This window comes from Battus philenor, unplaced genomic scaffold (genome assembly GCF_028537555.1).
Source record: "Battus philenor isolate CCGP_79_NKW_IND1 unplaced genomic scaffold, ilBatPhil1.0.hap1 SCAF_26, whole genome shotgun sequence".
Classification (NCBI taxonomy): Eukaryota; Metazoa; Arthropoda; class Insecta; order Lepidoptera; family Papilionidae; genus Battus; species Battus philenor.
In genome coordinates this window covers 7,659,747-7,683,384 of record NW_027181689.1, presented here as the reverse complement: position 1 = coordinate 7,683,384, position 23,638 = coordinate 7,659,747, and the positions used below count along the sequence as shown (strand labels likewise).

General features: G+C 34.8%; 1 protein-coding gene across 1 annotated transcript in view; it reads right to left on the bottom strand.

The window, feature by feature from the left end:
• Positions 1–11,316: 11,316 nt before the first annotated feature.
• LOC137925266 (uncharacterized) overlaps positions 11,317–23,638 on the bottom strand; it is a 35,639-nt gene continuing 23,317 nt past the window's right edge. The window contains exons 11-21 of the mRNA XM_068768691.1: positions 23,083–23,255; positions 22,079–22,242; positions 21,705–21,842; positions 19,291–19,457; positions 17,856–18,443; positions 17,171–17,282; positions 16,229–16,361; positions 15,358–15,512; positions 14,088–14,977; positions 13,215–13,505; positions 11,317–12,376 (exon numbers count right to left, since the gene is read on the bottom strand). Coding sequence (XP_068624792.1) covers positions 13,220–13,505; positions 14,088–14,977; positions 15,358–15,512; positions 16,229–16,361; positions 17,171–17,282; positions 17,856–18,443; positions 19,291–19,457; positions 21,705–21,842; positions 22,079–22,242; positions 23,083–23,255 — 2,806 coding nt within the window. The 3' untranslated portion in view covers positions 11,317–12,376; positions 13,215–13,219. The remainder of the gene's footprint in view (positions 12,377–13,214; positions 13,506–14,087; positions 14,978–15,357; positions 15,513–16,228; positions 16,362–17,170; positions 17,283–17,855; positions 18,444–19,290; positions 19,458–21,704; positions 21,843–22,078; positions 22,243–23,082; positions 23,256–23,638) is intronic.

The window sequence follows — 23,638 nt, the reverse complement described above, 5'->3', positions numbered from 1 at the left end:
TACTCGACTTTTGAATACGCAAATTTGTGCATAAAAACTATTTTATGCTTATCATCTTAACCCTTAACCCTTCTTTGCATGATTTTTACTATTTTTTTAAAATAAATCAGGGTGATGTAATTAATGCTCTAGATTAAAGGAAAAATATTTAAAAAAATCCTAGTATGAATAAAAATATGTATTATGTAAAAAACAATATGATGGAAATTTACATCATCATGCAGTTTCACATATTTAGCCCGGTACTAAATAAATAAAAAAAGTTGTTTACTTAGTCTTCTTTTTTTAGTGATAATTCAAAAAACAATAATTATTTTATTTAAGCACCAATTGACGCCACATTTATTACACGAAATTGTAGAATAGCCTTTACATTTGGGAAATTTGCACCGGGGTGACCCACCTACTTTTGGTCAATGTTCAGCACCATCTTTTCTTATGTCTTTTGGAGGTGGTGGAGCTGGAGAACCTTTTCTTTTTTTGATTGTAATTCTTCTTCTAGTACACTGGTACCAAGACGCCCTCTTTTAGCTGCTTTGGTGGTTCCTTTGTTGCATAGCACAAAGGACAATTCATTTCTGAATTGGCTCATTGTAAGCAGACTCTTTTTAGGTTCATCACTTTCTTGAGCATTTTTTTTATAAACAATCCAAGAGTTTATAATAGCAAGATCAAATAGATGAAAAAAATACGCAAATACCACTTTTTAGACCCCATTTTTATATGATTTCTGCCCAAAAAGCCATCCATGAGATCTACTCCTCCCATATGTTTATTGTATTCTTGGACAATAAACGGACAAGTAATATCAGTATGTATACCAGTATGATCTTGTGCTAGGAAATTTGATTACTGGCATGTATAATAATATACCAAAGAACTTATACAAATCATATTCTGTAAATGATATAGATGAACTGGGATTACTCTGTTTTTTTTATAAATTTGTCTCCTTTAGTAATGTTTTGATAAAATCTTAAGTGATAAAATGGTTAAAACATTGATATGGAGTTTCTAGGTGTGATAGACCACCTGAAGCAACAGAACCCCCCAGGAAAGTAATTTTATCTGTGTCACACACCAGATTCCTTTTTTTCCAAATCAAGTTTCTTTTGTCAAATGGAAAACTGGATGAAGACTGCAAATTAGATGAATTTGATGTGTGAGAGGGTTCTTGATCGTCTGGTTTTACAAGAGGAGGTTCAACGTTAGCAGTTTCATCCACATCGTCATCATCATTCTCCTCCTGCAACACTTATAATTTCATCAGCATCGTGGTTTTCATCATCGGAATCTTGGTCATTAAGGCCATCTTCTGAGAGCCAACCGCCTTATAGCTTACAAAGATAATCTGCAATATCTCTTTCATTCAAGTTTCCCCAAAAAACAACATAAAATAAACATTTACAAAAAAAAATTCCCATACATTACAAGTGAAGTTACTGCATAGTGATGTAAATTTCTATCACAACGTTTTGAGAAATTCATTTATAGTATTTTGATATAAATTGTACATAAAATAACAAAAACATGAAAACAAACCTTTTTTCCACTCATTTTCATTTTTTATTGTATTTTATATCTCCGTTTATTTCCATAAAACAATTTAAAATCTCGCTCCTTTCTTCCAGTCTCAACAAACAGCAGAATAACAAGTTCTAGGTCTGGTAATTCACAGTGACCTTTGCTATTTTTCGACAACCGCGTTTTGTTGTACGCAATAGTTGCTTAAAAAGTTGCGAGCAACAACAAATTTACGTTACAAGGGTTTTGAGTATCTTTTTTTGTTGACTAAATGTTATGATGGAAATTTCCATCACCATGCAAAGAAGGGTTAAATGCACGATTTTTGTTTCACGTTAAAAAAAAATATATTTGTTAATAGACATATATTACAGCCTAGGAAAAATAATAAAAAAAATCTAGACATGAATTTACTATACTTTTTTTGCAATAATGTGAATGTTGTTTATAAACTACATTGCGCATTCATTGAGATTTTGCAAGTATGGGTAAAATAAGAGTGGATATTGTTTTTGAAAAGTATTTATTTATGCTTCATTATGATATTTATAAAAACAATTGCTTTTTTTCGTATCACATAAAGATACACGACATTTTTGGCACATTTTGAATGTAAAGCCTGAACATTTTGGGAATTTGCACCTGCTGCTGCTTATCCAGTCAAACTGCCCAATAACATGTCTGATCCAATCTGACGTCTTTCAAAGGAATTGCTTGAGCTGGTCCTCGGAACTTCTTCATTACAAGTTCTCTTTGTATAGTGCTCCCACTAGGTCGACCACGTTTAGCGCCATTTGCAGTAGTAGATTTGTTTCTGGGCTGCGTATAAGTTACTTTGTTCTACAATTTTCTTTTTAAGATCGGATGTAAAATAAAATGTAAAAAAAAACATACGACGTGTTACAAGACCTCAATGCTTCTGTTATCTGAGTCTCTCCCCTAAAAATAAGGCTGTCTTCAGCAGTAACAAGGTTTCGTTTTCGCGAAATCAGAGGTCGTCTAGGAATCCCTTTTGATTTACTCTGGAGTGCTGCTTCTTCGGCTTCCAAAATAGGAGGGTCTGGCATATTTTCATTGTTGTCGATTACGAGAAGAGGATCAGCATCCACTTCATCAGGCTGGGCATTCTCACCGTCATCACTATTTTCAAGGTTCCGAAGAACATCTCGAGCGATTTGATAATAGTGACCTTCATCCTCTACTTCGAAGTCTCACTCTTCTAAGCCATCTTCTGAATCTACAAGAGTTTCTAAATACTTTGTAATTTTGCTTTCTAGTAATCGCGGCATGGTGAAAACCAAAAGAAAACTCCGTCACCAAACATGCATTTATTTAGCAGGCAATGCGCATTGTAGTTTTCCTACAACATACCAGATTTCGCCCTAATCGACTGTAGCATCAAGTGATTTTCAATGTTTTACAACGTGAACATGTAATTGAAGATATAATCAAGCAAATAAAAATATATTACATACTTACATAATATTTTATCAAAGTCCAAACACAGCTACAAAACTTAGTTTCGCGCCACTAGAAAAGTTTTCTTCAAAATGACATTTGACATTAACTTATTTTTAATACTTATAAACATTGGATAGTGCTAAACATTAAAAAATGTACAAAATTAGTACAGAAATAAGAACTAGTTGTCAAGTTTAACAAAAAATTAAAAGAAGGTCAATTTTATCTGTGGTTTTTAGTATGTTGTTTAAAAACAACAATATGCATTTAAGGGTTAATGTAGTAACTTAAAAATACTAACCTGTTTGACGGAATATAAACCAAGTTAGTTCTTAGCACCACGATCTGCAGAAAGATACGAGATGGTTGCTAAAATGCAAGACCGTAACGATAAGATTACCCAACCATCACTTACTAAATTCTCGCAACAATGCATAATAAACCATGAGTTTTTCGATTAGTTAATGACAAGTCAAAGAAAACACAAATTACAATTTCATTTTATATATTTTACATTTCAAATAATAATACAGGCGGTTACATAAAAATAAATAGGGTCTTCGTACATTTAACATTATCATTGTGATGTTACGGGTACAAAAACGTTAGAATATTATAAATCTACGTCCAATAAACAACCTGTACAAAGATGAAAGTATAAGCCCTTAGTAAATATTACTATGAAACTTTTTAGAACTAGTTACAAATGTATGTTTATAATAACGAATTAACGGGGTTATGTTTGAAATTTCCAGTGATTTCTTTGGGCTATTTCACATCCTATTATCGTTTGAAATATCTTCAGCTGCGTCAACTTAATGTGTACAAACCACATAAAGATTACCATAACAGATTATGATAAAAATAGTCGCACATTTATCAATACAGTATCAAGTCTTAAAATAATTATTTTGATGTCACCGTGTATTAATTCACAAATAGAAAAAAGGGAAGATTTTTTTTAAAATACATTTTTCAAGATTTAATCAAACATTAATGACTACAGGAAGTAATGTGGACATGAAAGAGGTTCTTTTACATTTCCTACATATCAGTGTCAGACAAACATTCACGTTCTACAATCGTTGGTTTCTATTGACAACATCTTAAATCTCCAAGTTAGTTCGAAAATTGTCGTCATACATATAAATATTAATTTTGAATTAAAAAATACACAAAATATTACACACTAGTAAAATGGCTGCCGTATTTTTGGTATACATTCGCCTAATCTATTTTAATACACATTTAGATATAAATCTTAAAAACAATACTTCACAAGTAAAAACACGCATTTGATATAATAAGAATTGTAAAGCATATAAAAAAATGTACATAAAATATAAGCATTATCATATTGATTCATTATGATAAACGCAAAAAAATCAATATAAAACAGAATTTCATAATAAAGAGTATTTTAGAGACATGTATACATTGATTCAGGCAATATTTGGCCACATTGAGTTTTAATGTATATGTTTTTGACATGGAATAAATTATTTTTAAATCGTAAATTATACGATGGAATGTATTTTAACGGAAGGTTTGATTTTGGTTCGAAGGAATATTACTTAGGTTATTAATGACCAGAGATAAAATATTCGGATAGATATTTACCTAATGAATTCGTTGTTGGCTACGGCCTTGAAATTTGGTCGCTCACTCTGGGCCTCGTTAGCAAGCCAGTAGTCGCTCGACGAGCTATCATATCAGGAATGAGGTGATTCGTTACTGAACGGAACTAATCGACAGCCCAGCGAACGGGAAAGTTGGAGTGGCAATGGGCAGGCCACATAGCGAGCAAAACAGATGGCTACAGGGGGGCTTTAAGGCTCTGGAGTGAAGACAACAAACCGTGAAGCGCAACCTAGAATGTCAGCCTGCAAGATGGACAGATAACCTTGTTTAGGTCGTCAAATGTCTCTGGGGAAGGCCTAAGTCCAACAGTGAATGTCTTATGGCTGAAATGATAAATGATGAAACATTGGCTTATATAGAAAATAGCTTTTGAGATTGAGTAAATGACCATTTATAAGAAGCGAGTTACTGACCTACCAGTGGAAAAGTAGCTCGCCTTGTTGCGAATGCGAGTTATTGGCATAAAAAAGAACCAACTACTGACTTGTAGTCGCATGCCACTTTAGAGTTACTGGTATGCAATCACACGGCGCACACGTTTAATCACTCCGTGTAAATGGACTTTCAGATAAATAGATAACTATTCATGCTTGTGCGATTGAGACAAATTATGCTGCGAAAATCGTTCCTTTTTTAATTTTTCCAATATCTCAAAATATCTGGTTGGATTAGTTAAAAAAAGCAGGTAAATATTTATCAGAATATCCAATCTCTATTGATAATAAATAATGACGTATTTATTTTTGGAGTAGGCATTGTTAGGATATATTCCTACTGTATTTATTATTAATTTAGGAAATTTGTGCAGAAATATTTTTTTATATAATTAATAAACAACAGTAAAAGAAATATGCTCTTTAAGTATTTTGTCTCAAGTGCGGGTCTTATGATTGAGGACTCCATTTTTTAAAATGTCAGGTTCTTTCTTTATTTGAGAATCCTTTCATTTCTCTTAAGTTTACTATAAGAATTTACTGAGAAAAATGTCAGAATAAATGATAAGAGCGAGCATGTGCTTGAGAACGGACATTAATATAAACAGCAAAAGTATATTTTATCACAATACAATTGCGGTATGTAGTTTTAGATGACAATACGCATCAGGTTTAATATTACCATAAAATCCACATACACCGAACCACACGGGCTGGTTGAGCTACTATTGATGTTTTCAAATTGCGAATTATTAATGCTATTTTTATTTTTAAAATATGTATTACATTGAAAACGCTATTTAAGAGTCATGAACAATAAAATCAACAGTTATTCTATATATTGCTAATATCATAGTTTTAAGTATGCCCATTTTAGTGAGGTAACGTCACTATTTACTTTAATGGCATTTAGAGATTCTGAGAATTAAGTTTAGCTTACTCATTTTTTTAAAAAGGCTTTTAACAGTTGCTTTCTGAACATAAGTTCGGGACATTAATATTAAATGTCACCGTTTTACGAGTTTGCCGAGCTCTTAGATCATTTGTATGAATGCTTCGTAGTTACTTTAGTAGTAAATAGGTGTATAGGCTTGTAATGCATTCCAATTTTAGTCTTAGAGAGATATGTATGCACTAATAATATCCGAGACTATTTAAACCGCCTGACTGTAATGCATTTAAGTATTAAAACATGTCATGCACATCGCAAATAATCCAACGTCCAAAATATAGTTAAATTATAAACGAATGAAAGAAAATATTTAAAAAAATAATAAATGCTTATTTCTTACTATGTCTATAGAAGGTTGTCGAATGCCATTTCTACAATGTGCTGTCTTTTGAGACCGTAAAGAATTCTGTCAGTTCAAAGTTAGTTATTTCTTTTATTTTAGTCAGATTATGTATACAAGATTATTTCTGGTATGGTACAATTTAGAAAACAAAAAAGTATATTTGTAATTAGAGATCCTATATGCATATTTCCGGGATCATAATCGAGAAATCAAGGAGGCGGGCAACGCAAGATCAGGGACGGCTATTGCTCGTGTAACGCCCGAGTGCAAGGAAATCATGGCGCCCCCTAGGCCTGACCTCCCCCCTACGGCTATTACTATTAACTTTGTCGTCGTAACAAGAAAGTTTTTTCATATTCCAACTAGTTATTTTATAAGTAGATATAGCTTACATTATGGTATTAGTTACGGCCTTTCTTGTTATGACGGCAGAATAACATTCATTGTTGGGAGCGCCGTGGCGCCCCCTGAGACGGCGGCGACCGTGTGCATTGCACACTATGCACTATAGGTTAAGCCGCCCCTGCGCAAGATCGGTCACCGGGGATCTTTTAGGAAAGCCTGTCTTTTACATGGAGTGATAACATAATGAATATTGCGGGTAATTCATGGTAAAAATCAGCCATGAGATTTTGCGATTTTAGGCGACATTTATAACAGAGCATTGAAGTAAATTAATAGAAAAACCACTAAAAACGTAAAATACTAAATTATTATCTTCGCAATGAAATGTAATATACAATACCAAGCGTTGAATATTGCACATCGACTTATGGAAAGAACCAATCGGCTAATTTCGGCTTTGTAGAGCGGTATCTCTGTCGCACATCTGACAAAACGTCACATAGGTAGTGTGGGTCAGAAGTAATGCTTTACGAAGCCGAAATTAGCCGATGTCTCTTTCCAAAGGTCGATGTGCAATATATATCGCCGGGTACTGTAAGCTTAATAAATAAATGAACCAACCTACTAAAAGCTAAACATTATTAAACATATATTCTATAATTAAATGCACAAATTTATCAAAGCCGATTTTTAGAAATTTTTCAATACGGAAATCCTTATTCTCTGTTAAGCCTCCGCTTCAATTTTGGGCAAATATGCATCCGATCTCTGCTTATAAACAACCACACCACTAGGTATAATCTCTGAAGCGCTTTATTAAAAACAGGGTACTTGAGTTCTGAGCTCGTAAAATGATATAATGATTCCTATTTAAGGTATACATGTATAGTGTATGACAGTTTGATTATGCATAGTTCTATTTAAAATTGTATTCCATGATTAGTATGTAATACTAATCATGGAATGTATTAAATTATGATCTTCAGTTATCGGTATAAATGGATCGATCATTAGTATTTAACCGTTGTCGAGTTATATTTATATTATTTATTGAGTATAATGATCAGAATGTATATATATATATTATTTGAACATGATTTATAAACCGTATCGCTTTATTTTTTTATTTTATTAATCTTACACGCTGGCCAGAATTATTTCGAAAACCAGTCCATTTATTTCGATTACTGATAATGATTAAAAAAAAAATTAACAAGATAATGAGTATATATCCCTGTTCATATTGAAAAAAAACTTTGCAGACGCAGCTGATTAACTACGTTAGACTCATTTTCGTAGGTAGTTAACAAAGTGGCGATACGTATGGGGAATCCCCGCACGTAGCCTAACAACATAACATTAAGGTTGTATTACGAGACGCAAATTGACGGCTCTTTCGACTGTAATGCTGCTGAAACCGTTGTACCTCGCCTTAAAAAGGAGCGTGAGCGCTGCCGCCGCGAGATTATTTTTTTATGTGGCTTGGACTGCTGCCCAAGTGGCAGTTTCATATTCCGCGGGTTAGAGGGCCGGACGCAGAAGGCGCTTGATTCTCGCGGGCTCTCGGAGGAGCTACTTCTCGGGCCGCTACATAATTCAGTTTTACCGGATTGGAAGGTCACCGAGCTTTTAGATCACTTAGACGGACTATCCATGGAGTGATTAGGCTTAAGAGTTTAGAGAGGGGTGTTCGGCTTTGGCCGTCACTGGGCCGAACTTCAAATTAGTCGGATTTAAGCTAGCGTTGACGGCGGCCTTATTAAAGGTAGCGTCTTATTCACCCCCCCGCCTCGCCGCGAACACCTAAGACGCGGTACAGCGTTTTAGGCTGTATTGTAGTGTAAACAATTACTGTAGGCACACCGAATGCAACCGCTAATTACCTATGAAAACAAGTCCTTAAGTGTTACATCCACGTATATATCACTACGCTACAAATATGGAGAGAACGACGTAAAAAATTCTCTTAATCACATCAGACTTCCAGATTATGTGAGTTAATACGCCATTAGTAAAACATTGTAGATAAAAATTTGTGCTTTCATTTATCAATAAAAACGTACCCTAAACAATGTTCTATATAGATTCAGTATATGAACATATATCTAAACGGTGCAGCGACAAAGTCTACCACACCTCTAAAACTTAATACAGATTAAATAGTTTGTGGTCGACTTAATTGATTAGAAAAAAAAAACGTATATACTACTCCGTGGAATATAGATTTTAAATTACCTAAAAGATATATTTAGCCTAAAATGGCACATAAGAGAGCTAGACATCGCGCAAACATGACCCGCTCTTAAAAATGTTAACATCGCAACCGTACAATATACGAATGGAACATCAATACACAACGACGCTATTGCCAGATAGATTACACTCTGCCTGAAAGCTACAAAATGATCGGGACGTGAACTATCCCTAAGACTTTGTAAATTCTCTGTAAATATTAGCAGACGAACCATTGCCACGATAAACTGAACCATTTATATATGTATTTGACATTTGTATTAGTTAAAATAATATCAACAACGAATTCATTTTAGAATTCGAATACATAATGAATTATTATTGAATTTTAACAGTTACGCTTAATAAGGTTACGGTTTGAAATCAGTTTTTCGAATGAATATTTACCCAAAAAAAAAAAACAGTTGGTTTATTATAGAAAGCACTTTTGTATCGAAAATATTCCGTGATACTAATGGACAAATGATACTACAACTGTCTATGAGCAGATAGTGACTCCAATTGAAGTCTTCTCCATAGTTTCATATCATACTGTAAACAATTTTAGGTAACTGTAAAAAACTTTAGGTAAATATACATCCGAATATCTAATACCAACTCACGATAAAATCTGGAATGGATAAATATTTTATTATAATGGTATATATCAAATCACGATCATTTCGATTCCTAGGTGATATGTCGGGCAAGTCTTATCAAACCTAATCGACTTTAGAAAATAAATAATAAGACCTCTGAATTAATTGTATCCAACGTCGCACCATGATGTGGTGACGGCTTACAACACTGAATCAAGTCGTAAAAAATCGTTGTCGCAAAAAACAAGCCGTAGAGAGAGCTAAACTTGTGATTTCTCTACGAGATCGAGTCAGGAATAAGACAATCAAAAATAATCGACATGACCCAGCTGAAAGTTAAAGTGGCAGTTCAAAAGACACACCTCACAGAACATATGGCTGCTGAGGCCTTAAGCTCCTGAAGTATTGTCCATGAACCAGCAGGCGTAGCCTAGGACGTCCAAGGTGGGCAAACCTTGTTAAGGTCGGATAACTCTGGATGCCAATTGCAATCAATAGTTATTAGGTAATCTACGGAAGAGTAGTAGCTGTCGTAATGTTGAAATGATAATTAAAAATTTTATGATAACTTCGTTATTTTTTACGAAACTATTACAATAAATGTGGTAATTAAAAAGAAAAAAACTTGCCCGACGAACGCAGACCAAAATAGCCTTAATTGACAAACCACTAAGAAGCAGTCTTCACAGATATACCAATATTACAACCCTAGATTATAATAAAAATACTGGACCATAAACTTGATTTAATAGGAATTACGAATACGTTATACATTATCTGTATATTACGATTATATATTCAAAATAGTGACGTCACGTACGCCGATACGATCGATAATCCTTACCACTGACAAATAGCTAAGAAAAATACAATATAGACATACAGCTGAATGTATATAAAATTGAACTATTGCACTGAAACTAACTAATTCGTTATTTAAATACTAAAATGGCTGTAGATTTGGGAATCCCCAAAAATTACTGACTGGCAAATAAAATTTGCATTCGTGAAATTCCAATATTGAATTCAAATTATAATCTAAATTAGGATATTCAGATGCCTATCAGCCTAAACTTAGAGTTGGCTTGTTATGGAAAACACTTTCGTATCGCAGATTCTGCAGGATGACATTGGGCTAAGGAGACCGACAACTACAGGTTGATTGATTACAAGTGTCAAAACTGATAGGTTAATGTATAGATCATTTGTCAGCTTTAAAACTTTTACACTTATTTCCAATCACCGAATATTAAGTGATAACTCAGAAAAAACACTTTACTTTACTTCTGGTAGTACAGATAGTAAAAAATAATTAATTTAAATTTTTAGCAAACCGAATTTTGAAAACCCTTTTTCTTACTACAATATCATTATACTATTATTTCTGAAACCATTGATTTATTAATAGAGTGTACCATACATTAATTAAAAGTAAACGAGCAATATATTCAATAAACCTTGTGCACCTATAACCAATGAACCTATATATTATATCAGGGAAATAGTAAAATGCGATCGATTTTTGTCAATCTGTTAGTCATAGAAATCATTTCCATAATTTCTCAGCTATAAATTAAGTTTAGTCAAATATGTATCCGAATATCCCATCTATTGTTATAACGTGTATGTGTCAAAGATAAATTTAATAGATTCTTTGAGCTCCGCATTATGTCTCAGTGTTTCAAATACACGCGAATGTTAATCAAAGGATAAACTATTAAGCAAATGCACACTCTGTACCGCATACTATTTTAAATTCTATCATAATTTATATTAAATAAACTTTGATGTACTTAGAAAGTAATCTATTAATTTAAATTTACAAAAATTACACAAATTTTACTCGAAACAAAGTGCACATTGACGAAAATTAGTAAATCGTCACACCGAATATTCTATAAGCCGGCTTTAAATAATCCTACGAATATCTCTGCTCTCTTCTCCTCTCCATACCGAACGCATAACGCACACAACCATATCTTATTTCATAAGAGACGAAGCCTTACACGAAAAAATTATTTATAATAATTTCTACTAAATCATTTCACTGTTCATACGTTTGAGCGATTACATCAAGCGGCTAAACGTACAATTTCGAAATTTAAATATAAATTTAAATAAATGCGTCCAATTTAAACCTATAGCAATTTAATTAAGATTTCAAAAATATTTTTTTCCATAAAAAATATGTACAAGGTAAAATCACTTATAACCGCGGTATGCAAAATCGACTTATATTACCGATGCATCTAGTTTTCCAATCCACTAACTGCGGTTAAGACATCAGCGTTTGTTGATACGACTAAAGGTAGCCGCAAGTCAGAACTTATCTGAAGTATTATTGCACTAAATTGTTTGTTATAGTGTTCCCAAAACCGCTGTACCGCGCCTTAGGAAAATTCTACTTGCCAGCTGTTACTTCTTCCTCTCTGCGCACTAAAGGCTCGGTACAGAAGTTTCAGTAGTACTGTAGTGAACTGTATTGCTATATATACTGTATTCCTAAATTACATCATACATCACATATTAATGCCAATTTTATCACATGCTACGGTAATAGATGTTTTTATCAAGTCAAGTTTTAATATTGTTTAATAAATGACAATGATATTGCATAATAAATCAAAAAGCCAATAAAAAAATTGCTAAATTTTCCTAATTATAGTCTTGTTTCGATCGAGCAACGCAACATAACATCGGTACGGGTACGGATTTTGGTACGGAGCACTAGCCCCGCGGCAGTTGGCCGTGTGACAGCGGACTATCGACCACAACGCACTGAGTATATAATACAGGGGGTAGTGTGAACATTGTGCTTTACCAGTTCGTATGCGCTTCTCTATACCTGCAAAAGAAAATCTGTATTATTTAATTATACAATATATCAGATAGTCGGACACTCATATTGAAAATATTTCATCATTATCCTTTCAGCACTAGAACGCCCACTATTGGGCGGGCGTTGCCTGTATCCAGAGATTTCCCGCGTGCACCTAATGGGGGATCTACCCACCTCTAATGGCTAGTTGTATCTGAGAACATTATACGAGAACCAATTTCATGAATATTTCTTCTAATTTGGTCTTGTCTCATAATTCTAGGGCATGCAGCGATCAAAAGATTTCCAATTGAAATTGACCGGTTGAATACAGCGTCTTCCGATGACTTTAATAAGGTCGTCAGTTCATCTTGTGGATTGACGTCCTATGCTGCGCTTGCGGGTTTGTGTAATCCGTATGTTTTAAGAATTGATATAGTAATGGGCGAAAGAAACATAACTATATCACACTTGGTTGTGAAAAGTAAAGATCAAGTCTAATAGTTTTTTTTTTGCTAATTAAACTTTAGTAGCGGTTATTACTTTAAGTAAATAACCTAATCAAAAAAGATAAATAATACATTTGAAATAATTACGTAAATCATTTTCACAATTATTTGGCCTATTTACTAATGAGATATATTATTTCTTTATTTAAATAACAATTTGCAACAGTAACCATTTCTTCAATGCGAACGAACGACTAAGTAATCAAAGTGCGAAACAAAAGAACTTACTCCTAGCACAAAAAAATATATTTTTAAAATGAGAAGTATCGTCCACAGAAAAAAAAGATACAATATATAGTGTTTAATTCACACTAACACCCACATTCACAATAACCATGTTTATGTTTGGTACGTACCCGGTTCAGCTCTTGCGTGAGCTTAACATCGGTCCATACGCGGCGAGAGCGCAGTACGTCGCAAGCAAGGCTGCCGGCGAGTGAGGTGATTGGGCAGACTGTGAGGTATCAGACGAGATTGGAGACTGCGAGGAATGGGGCGACTGTGTCGAGTGGGGAGACTGGGGTGAAGCGGAACACCTCGCGTGAGCGGACAACGCCCAGCTGCAGTACAGTTCGGCTGCTTCTGTACCTAAGCCACCGCAAGCGGCGCTTAATGCGCAGAAACTGAGCGCCTTCCATCCGCCGTACCTGAATCAAAAATATTTTTTGAATAAAATACAGACTATACAGAGCTGATTTAATATCTTTATTTTAAACAGTAATACAAAATTTAGTTTTCAATTTCATACAAGACAAGAATTTTTTGATAATGTCATTATATATGAAATGATCAAAAAAAAAATTACTCTGTGGTACAAGATTTTTTTTATTATATCCCTAGTTACTGTTTTTGGTTTTAATTTTCTCGCAATTAGTCTTTTTTCCCCTACAAGAACCAGATTAGTACTTTCAATAAAAATATGTAAAAAAAACTAAATTAGAAAAAAGTATAACCATCTCCTCTCCACCTCAAGTTTGGGTTTAGCACATTTGGCGATTCATTTTTATTTATATGGAACACCTTTACCATCACACCTTTAAAACATAAGCCTAGGTTCAACAGTGTATGTCCTATGGCTGAAATGATGAAGATATTGAAAAAGAAATCTAATCTTTAAAAAAAAGTTATTCTAGATATAAGACAATAATCTATTAATTTTAAACTTTATTTTATTTAAAACATAAATTCAAAACGAAATAAAGCTTCTAGAATTTGAAATATCCACTTACTTATCAACAACTATAACAGGACCATTCTTGTACTCCATCTGGCAGCCAGCGACAAATTCTATTAGACCAAAAGAGTCTCTATATGGCTCAATGAGTCTATCTAGTGCTTGCTCCCTCTCACTTCCACTTGTTTGCCGCACTTCTCTAATAAAGTCATTCTCATCTGGCTTGCCCGCTGTGTAGACTGTTGTATCACCATTCAACCAACTACTGCACTTAATAAACTTAACACTAAGCTGGTAGTCATCTTGCAGTGAATGCACACTCACATTTGTTACTTCAATGATTCTATCAGTTGGTATATTTTCTGGAACTTCTGAGACCTTTTCATAATAGTAACATGGTCTACGTAACTCTGTCTCTTCTTCTACAGTGAGAGCTGGTTCTACTGGGGGTGGAGGAGGAGCTGTGTCTGGAGGGGAACCAGCCGTCGTTCTAGTCCCCCATTCAGGAAATTTGAATTTTGTCGGTGAACTGAGTTTAAAATTTTTCAGAGACATCTTAGATGGACTTTTGGGTGACTTCGGTCCATTCTTCTTTTCAGATAGCGAGGAAAATAGATCTCCATTCGCTATGGATTTACGAGCAGATAGGTCTCTACTGCCAGCACTGAGTCTTTCCAAACGAAGCTCTGTTCTGTCGAAACGGTACGCAGGTTCCGCTTCTATGACAGGAGAATTGGTGTCAGGGATGAGACGCTCATCATCAGCGCAATCACTGCTCTCTTGCCTTCTGTATCCATTCACATCAGGTTCTGCAGGTTTTTCTGCCGGAGGTTTTCGGTCGCTTTTTCTATGAGCGACGTATACGTCTTTCGAAATGAAGCTCGCTCGGAAATTTGCCACAAATAACTCCTTATCTTCTTCCGTTGGCCAGAACACATCACAATCCTGGAATAAAAAGTTCACAGTTTTTAACTAGGTTTTTTTGGTTAGAAATAACATGATTATTATTAACGACTGCAAAATGCTGTTCATAAATAGCATAGGAAAACATTGTGAACAAATGAGAAAATTGTAGACATAACAATACATTACATTTTAAACATATGTCCATGGGGCTGTCCGTAGCCCTCACACACCTACTCTTGTGAGAATGTTTATCAAAAACATGTTTGTCATTATGCACTAAATGAAATTTTATTAATGGTTTGAATTTCAGTCGTTTCGCGTAAAGAAAGTAATTATTCATCATTATCTACCTGTTGACTATAGTTAATAAGGAAGAATGTACATTGATATGCCTTATAAATAAAAGAGATATAATTTACCGGTTCCTCTGGCTCATGTAGGAACAGCACCAATTGGGCAGTGTGGTCCCACAGCAGCCGCCACAGTTCCGGCGCGTCGCCTGGGTGCTGAGCCACGGCGAACTCCCTCATTCGTCGCCAACCGCAAACCCATGATGCGTTCACGTACTCGCTTCCTGGCATATCATAATATCATCAGTTTAGTTTTATTCTTGAGATGTATCTTCCAGCATTCCATGGATCTACCGAGTCTATCGCGTAATAGGAAGAGGGCGCCAGGTGTGTTGCTCAGAGTTAATTTGTGTAATAAGTCTAAAGTGTTCTCCTTGCAATGCATTAGCCAAACAGACCAATGGTGCTTTGAAAGCACTTCACGAGAATGAGTTGATGTACCCCAATATGGTGAAAAAGTGAATAGTGAGCGAGTGAGACAAAACATCCTTGAGCTCGAGCTTCGCTACCTTGAAAAAAGTCTTAGAGCCTCTGTGCCTTGCCTCCTGGAATTCACAAAATCTGCATATGACATCTGATGTTAGCTATTGATAGACCTTAATCCTTGAGCAAATGAGACTTCCCTGTTATGTCTCACATTCCTACCTCCACTACATACAATTTACTGTGAATTTATTCCTTATCATTTTGTTTACTTTGTAGACTTTATGTATATTCATTTCTCAGGAAACAGTAAGTTCTATTAATACTACGAGTTTCAATGTTATTAAAAATAGGAATATATCCAGTTTACAAGAAAACTTTACCATCATATCTTAAAGGATACTGTATTTTTTTTTCTAATTAGTGTTCATGTTAGTTGTAGTAAAGGAGTAAATTCTTTAAGATATAGTTTGGTTACCTAAACCTACTTTAAGGCTTCATAGAGGCAACTAATTACCTTCAACGCCGGGTTTCGGAACAAGCATAACTCTCGCAGAGTCTGATGGCAGGATGCCTCCGGGCCTGTTCTTTTCGGCGTTATGCGGCGTTCGAGCGCATACGCTGGGCTCCACACATGAACGCGTTATTAGCTAAAAATAAATTTATAATAATGTTAATAATTCAGAATTAGTGTTCATCGAATTTTAATAATTTTTACTTGAAAGATATATTAGTAAAAGGTTAATTATTTAATACAATTTAAAGATCACCTAAACATAATTTTAGTATAGTAGCTACACTTTTCACACAATGGCACAAAACAAAAGGATTTTCCAGCGTGTAATCATCTTTTGGATTCCGTTGTGACTGATCCTGATCCTCCTTAACATTGAGACAGTCTTTATATGTAAAATGACAAAGAAGCCGGAACATGTAAAATTTTTTTTTGACATTTCACTTCATCATCTGACATTTGACTAGTTACGAAAATAAATTTTGTATAGTAAAAATCCTGGGAAATCGTACGGGCGAATAACACGCGAAACTACTACATATTATTTTTATATACATAAAATTGTTAATATATGAGTTTACATATTTATTTATAACTCGAAAAAGCCACCTCTATAGTTTTAAGGTTAAAATCTATCATCATTTGAAGATTTATTTGATGATAATCACTTCAGTCGTAGGGCATCAACCTTCTCCATAGATTTCCTATAGCAATAGCTGTAAGCATCCGACATCTCTAGATGACCTTAAAAAGGCAGTTAGTTAACTTTGTTTAGTATTACAGATACACTCAAGGGATACCTTTTCTCAGTCAATTATTTAGCAATTTTTTAAGTGTTTATATACAGAATAAGAAAGTACTTTTGCTCAAAATAGAAATAAGTATAGTTTTGGTTAATGTTTTACCCCTTATTTGCAGTTTTACGAAATTTTAAAATCATCTCACCTGGAATTGTTTCTCTAACAAATTAACTGGTGGAGGCCCTTGGTACACGTTGTGTCGGTTGGCAAGAGACCGCATTCGCTCCAAAAGCGCATAATTTTCCGCTCGATTTGCTCTAAAAAGATATAATTAATAAAGTAAATAGAAAAACATGCAAAATTATTTCATCATTTAAATTAGTGCATAGTAACAGATGCGAACACATCTTTACCAAAATCTGAAACAACAAAATAACATACTGTTTGAAGCACATAGATGTATGTAGTAAACCCCGCATTGTTTAAAAAACTGTTATGTCATCATTGATGACGTCACGAAACTCGTTTTGTTGATTATTTTAGCACATTTAATCTTGCGTAGAAATCTTTAAGAGTATTTATAATTTTAGCTAAGTATTTTCCACAAGCATCCCTTATGTTATGTAGCATTTGCGCCTATAAGTCAATTGAGTGTCGGTGAAGATTTTAAACATTTTCAACTTGCTATAAATTAAGGGTTTTAAACATTAAAAAATATTAATTAACCATAATATGATTAATGAACGAGTCGCTGCATCGAAAGTCAACTTACTATCCATATTCTTTGCTACATACGAGTTGTTGAATATGGATATGGTATTTTCATGGCAAAGATATTAAATAAGCTGCAATATTTCAAATGATCATCAAAATTTGCATTAAATATTTACCGTCTTAATTCTTCCTTCTCCTGTTCATTCATGTTATTGTAAGCTGCCATTTTCTTTGTGTAGGTGTCAGTAGACCGAGGACCCAAGTCATACACACCCTCAGATTCATCACCGTTAACCAAACCTGTGGTTTGTTCCTCATCAGGCTCTCTAGTTGAAGACTTACTCAGTTCACTATTTAATTCATCAGTCTTTATAGATATTTGGCTACCATTCTCTCCCATATCGTCTTTATCTGTAATGTTTTGACTTGACTTGATACTGGATGTCTCTCCATTCATTTCATTAACGCTCTTCGGTCTGGGTAAATTAAGATCCATAACCGCTAGCTCCTCTTCTGATATGTCTTCTAGCAGTTTAGCGAGATATTCTCTGGCTTTACCGAATTCAACTTCCGTGTTGCCAGACCGTACATGTTCCAGCAAAGCGTCGTGTACGAAAACATACTGTTCTTCTGTCTGTACTAGATGATTTCTCTGGGTTCGGGCACGACAAAGGAAACCAAGAGGAGATAGAGTACCAGTTAGTTTCAATTGATTTAGTTGTGCGTCTAGAACTATATATGTGCCCGTACGTCCAACACCGGCACTGTAAAAATGTAACGATTTTTATTATTTTATTTTCAGTTAATATAATAGATGGCATCACAAAAGAATTTTTACCAATAGACAAGACATAATTAAATCTTAAAAGTAAATGTGTTCGGCTATACAATAATATTGTTAAAGACAACGGTACTCATATTTTAACCTCAATTATGAACACTTTATAAAACCGTTTAAATTAGTTTTCAATATTTCAACCTTAGTGTAATATAGAAAATAATATATAATTGTTTGTCGTTTGTTTGTTTTTGCTGTGCATGCATAGTTAGGGACATATCTTAAACTCGTCACTTAATGTATAAAACAACTTTTTGATATTGTACGTTTGTATGTTTTGTGTACTCTATAAAGTTGTGTAAAACACCTAAAATAATTTCTTATTAAATAGCATATTACAGTAATTTTTTTTTTAAATTCTTAATTATATTAAATCGATTTATGTTTTTTTTTCAACTAATATATATTTACCTGTACCATTATCTTATACTTTATGATATTATTACATTATTTGCATGAATGTAAACCTATCTAATATTATATATTGACTTTATTATGTATATCGAAATAGCGAAAACAAGTTAGTTTCCCTGATAAAGGCAGGTTTAACAGTAAATGCTAAGGGTAAAAATAAATCGAAATCTTATCTGAATTAGTGACGAAGTGCCTTTAATATTGTAATGTAAAAACCAACGCATAATAACACTAAACATTAAACGGTAATGTAATTGTACATGAGTGGTTACAAATATAAAATTTTATAGTACATTTCTTTCTGAATTGAATAAAAATATATTAAGCGTTGTTGTTAAGACTACAAGGTTTAAACTTGCCTGCAGTGCACTAACACAGTGCCAGGGTCCGCGGAGGCGGCTTTTACGAAGGGCAACACTGCCAAGGGATGACGTGGGGTGCCGTGATCGGGCCACACAGTGTAATGGTATTGAAGTACGATTCTACCACCGTCGGGCGCTGCGTTTTCATCTTTGCCTTCGCAGCCCTGTATAATAAATTCACAGTAAGACTTCATTATTATCATATCAGCCGTAGGGAGTCCACAGCTGGGCATAGTCTTCCCGTGCAGATTTTCTCTGCGGGTGGTATGAAGTGGCTTGCATCCAGCATACACCGAAGACTTAGAAAGTCATTTCTTGACCTAGTGGATGTACGTCCCACGCTACGACAGCCATATCGTCTCCACTCCAGAACATTGAAGCCCCACCCACCATCAAGTCTATGCGTTATGTGGCCGATTGCCTTAACTTGCCTATCCACTGGGATGTTATTCCTGATTCGTTCACGTAGTGCAATGTCGAACATAGCATTAAGAAGTCCATATATCATTGAGACTATGAGCTTGCCAATAAATTTCAGATTAAGATACGTTATAATGCCGCAAATCATCACTGATAAAACCTATGTCTTACTAATTTTTACTCTAAATTTTAATATTGCACATCGACCTTTTGGAAAGAGACAATCGGCTAATTGCAATGCAATATTTATCGCCGGGTACTGTATTATGGTTGAATCTTTGAAAGAAAATTTGAATGGTGTTTATAATCTTGACATCCAATTTTTCAAAAGGTAATAACAGCTTCACTGTAAGTCATTTCAATTTCAATTGACTATTCGAGGGCGTTGCTGCGCCGAGCGTTAATTGACTATCCGTACTAGTCGTTAAGCTGCTAAACTAAATGTATCGAAATGTTGTTACTTAGAACGGTGTCGACAGGTGGCGCTAGCATTAGTGCTATGATATGACACAGGTCATACGAGGGCCAAACTGAAAGTTTTTAGAACTGGCAACTTAAAAGCATTATATTAAAAAAATAAGTTTAAATTTTGAAAATACAACTCTTTACCAATAATATTGAGTATAAATTTCATTCATTTGTCATTTGTTTTACGATTTGGCGGCAAATTGAAAATTGTCTGTGCACGTCAGAATGAATTTAAGCCGAGAAAATTTTCGTGCAATGATTTTTTATGACTTTCGATGTCATATAAGTCAACAAGAAAGTTATGATAGACTTCAATTGGCTTTTCACGATGAAGCCCCATCTCGTGCCACAGTTTACAACTGGTTTAATGAATTCAAACGTGGTCGAACTAATCTCACCGATGATTTGCGTGAGGGACGGCCTTCTACAGCGACGACTGAAGACAATATCAGTGTTGTGCGGCGTATGATAGAGACTGACAAAAGAGTGACCTATCAGCAGATTCGGACAAGTCTAGGCATAGGTATGAGTCAAGTGCACAAAATCTTCCATGAACATTTAGCGGTCAGGAAGCTTTGTTCCCGCTGGATACCGCATAATTTGACTGAGGCTCAAAAACTCCGCCGTGTTGATTGGTGCCGAGAAATGATCCAAAAATTTAACGGAGGTGACTCAAATGCTGTGTTCGACATACTAACGGGTGACGAAAGCTGGATTTACTGTTATGATCCGGAAACCAAAAGACAGTCTGCTCAGTGGGTGTTTCCTTCCGAAGAGTTGCCAACTAAAGTGAAGAGAGGTCGAAGTGTTGGAAAAAAGATAGTGGCCTCGTTCTATGGAAAGACAGGTCATTACGCGACAGTTGTCTTAGAGGATCAGAAAACGGTTAATGCAGAGTGGTACACTAACAACTGTTTGCCACTTGTCTTGGAAAAAGTTCGAGAGAAACGACCTCGCAGCAGGATCCTCCTTCATCACGACAATGCCTCGTCGCACACCGCCAGGCAAACGATCGACTATTTGGCGACCTCAGACGTGGAATTACTGGGTCACCCGCCGTATAGCCCCGACCTCGCACCCTGCGATTTTTATTTATTCCCGAAAATAAAAGAAAAACTTCGAGGAAAACATTTTATGGACGCCGAAGAAGCAGTGGCTGCGTTTCAAAACGCCGTCGAAGAGACCCCTAAGGCCGAGTGGGCAAGGTGCTTTTCTCAATGGTTCCATCGAATGCAGCGATGTATTGATGTAAATGGACGCTATTTTGAAAAGTTATAATAAAACTAATAACTTGCTAGAATGCTTAGTTTTTGATTTTCTAAGAACTTTCAGTTTGACCCTCGTATAAGGGCACCGCTCAATTTATCATTATAATATCAGCCCATAGACGCGACTTCCCTCAACCTAGACTCAAAGGTGACACAACATAAATAAATGCCAATAAAGTTCACAAAAAAATTGTAAATGTCAAAATGAGACCATATTACATGTGAGTATGATAGAATTTCGAACTACCCTCATACCTTATGCACAACGCGCACGCGCAACCGGCGCACAGTATACGCCGCGCGTACGTCCTCGTGCAGCAGCGTGACGTGCACTCCGCCAAATTCCGCAGAGCTGCCTCGACCGCCGGCCGGCCAATACATATCACATTTGCGCTAAAATGGAAATAAACATACATATTACTTTTCGTAAGTCATTTATTATTTGCTTTATATTCCCATTGTTGGGACACAACCTTCCCATTAAATATGGCAAGACGTAGGGAGTATCGGCGAAACCATTACTTCAGTCTACCGTGATAGCTCACTGCTGCAATACTTATGTTCTTCGTAAAGGAGCGGTACAGCGGTTTCGGTAACATTAAACAGCAAATAATGTAGTAGGTACTCACCCTGCCACGTTCTACCAAGTTAGTTATCATTACTACAGTGTGAACTTGGTGTTGCCAGATCATACGCCAGAAAGCGTCCAGTGTTGCCGGTGTGGGACCTTGCGTAGCGATATACCGCCGTCGCCACACCAGCCATTCCAATTTTACACGTCGTGGTACGCCATCTATAATAAATACGTCACATTATGCCATAAACTATATACCTTATAGGTTTACTTACTTAATGTAAACAAGATTCTAATGCCAAACTTGATATATTATAGACAAGCAAAATTTTCAGGTACAACAAAACTTTAAGAAAATCAGAGAAGAATTTTGTGACATCAGATCGGCAACTATTACTAATGAGTTATTAAAGTTACTCATCTTTATTCATTATTGTTGAGACAGATAATTATTATTTGAAAATGGATGATTATGTGCAGGGTATGTGCTAAATTGGTTTGTTACTTTTCACGCAATAGAGAATAACTTCACGAAATATAGACCCTTATTCTCTTTACCGAAGCAAATATTGATAAACGCATTTAATAATCTAGAATAAATATACATATATTACTCAAAGAAAAATACTTTAATTATTTTTATTGTTGGCTTAGATTAAAATTAGTACAGATAATAAAAGAATATCAAAAATGCTGTGTAAACAATTTAACAGGTAAAAGTGTAAACTTTATGGGAGGCCGTTACTGCTCACAATTTGCAATGCAAAGTGGGATTTGGAAATACAATACAGTTTAAATATTTATTTATATATTTATATCTTTATTCAAAGATTTAAATGAAATGTATGACAATATTGAACTTTTCGATAGAAAACTAAATGGTTAAGTTATGATATAGAGATTATTGCTTCTGAAGTTGAAACAAATAAAGTTTGTAATAGTATTTGAATTATAGTTGGTTGTTTTTACTTCGAGGTGGTGGTATATTAGATAAATACTCAGAATGCAATTGTCCTGTGCTTCGATATTTAAATTATATTTACTGAAGTGTGCACTCACTCATTTCCACGTAAACGTCGTCCAATTCGCTATCATCATCACTCCTATCGCTGTCAGACTCTTCGGGATGTTCTTCTGATTCCACGATCCCAGAGAATTCAATATTCAGGAATGCAGATTCAATGCCATCAGCCAGGTTAGGAGGGGGTTTGGACTGCTTCACTGATGGTTGTCTATTTAAAATATTTTTCAATAAGTTTTTCAATAATAATTATTCATAGTAATATAATTTTACAAAACACCAATTTCTTGTGAAAACAAAAAAAAACCATTTATACCCCCATCTGATCACTGCACGCTGTTGACATGTATAATATTTAGCCTTCAGTTTATAAATATCCTTAAATAGGTATTAAATTTTTTTGACCCTGACGGTCTAATTAATACAGTTTATTATTTACAAAATTAGTCTTTTATAAACTTTGTTACAACTAGTTCTATTTGTATAGAATGCGGTGCTTGATAATTAAGTTACAAATACGTATAACTAGCCATGACATTGACTATTAATCTAAAAAGAAATACCTCGAATCAGTGACTGCCAGAATATTATATC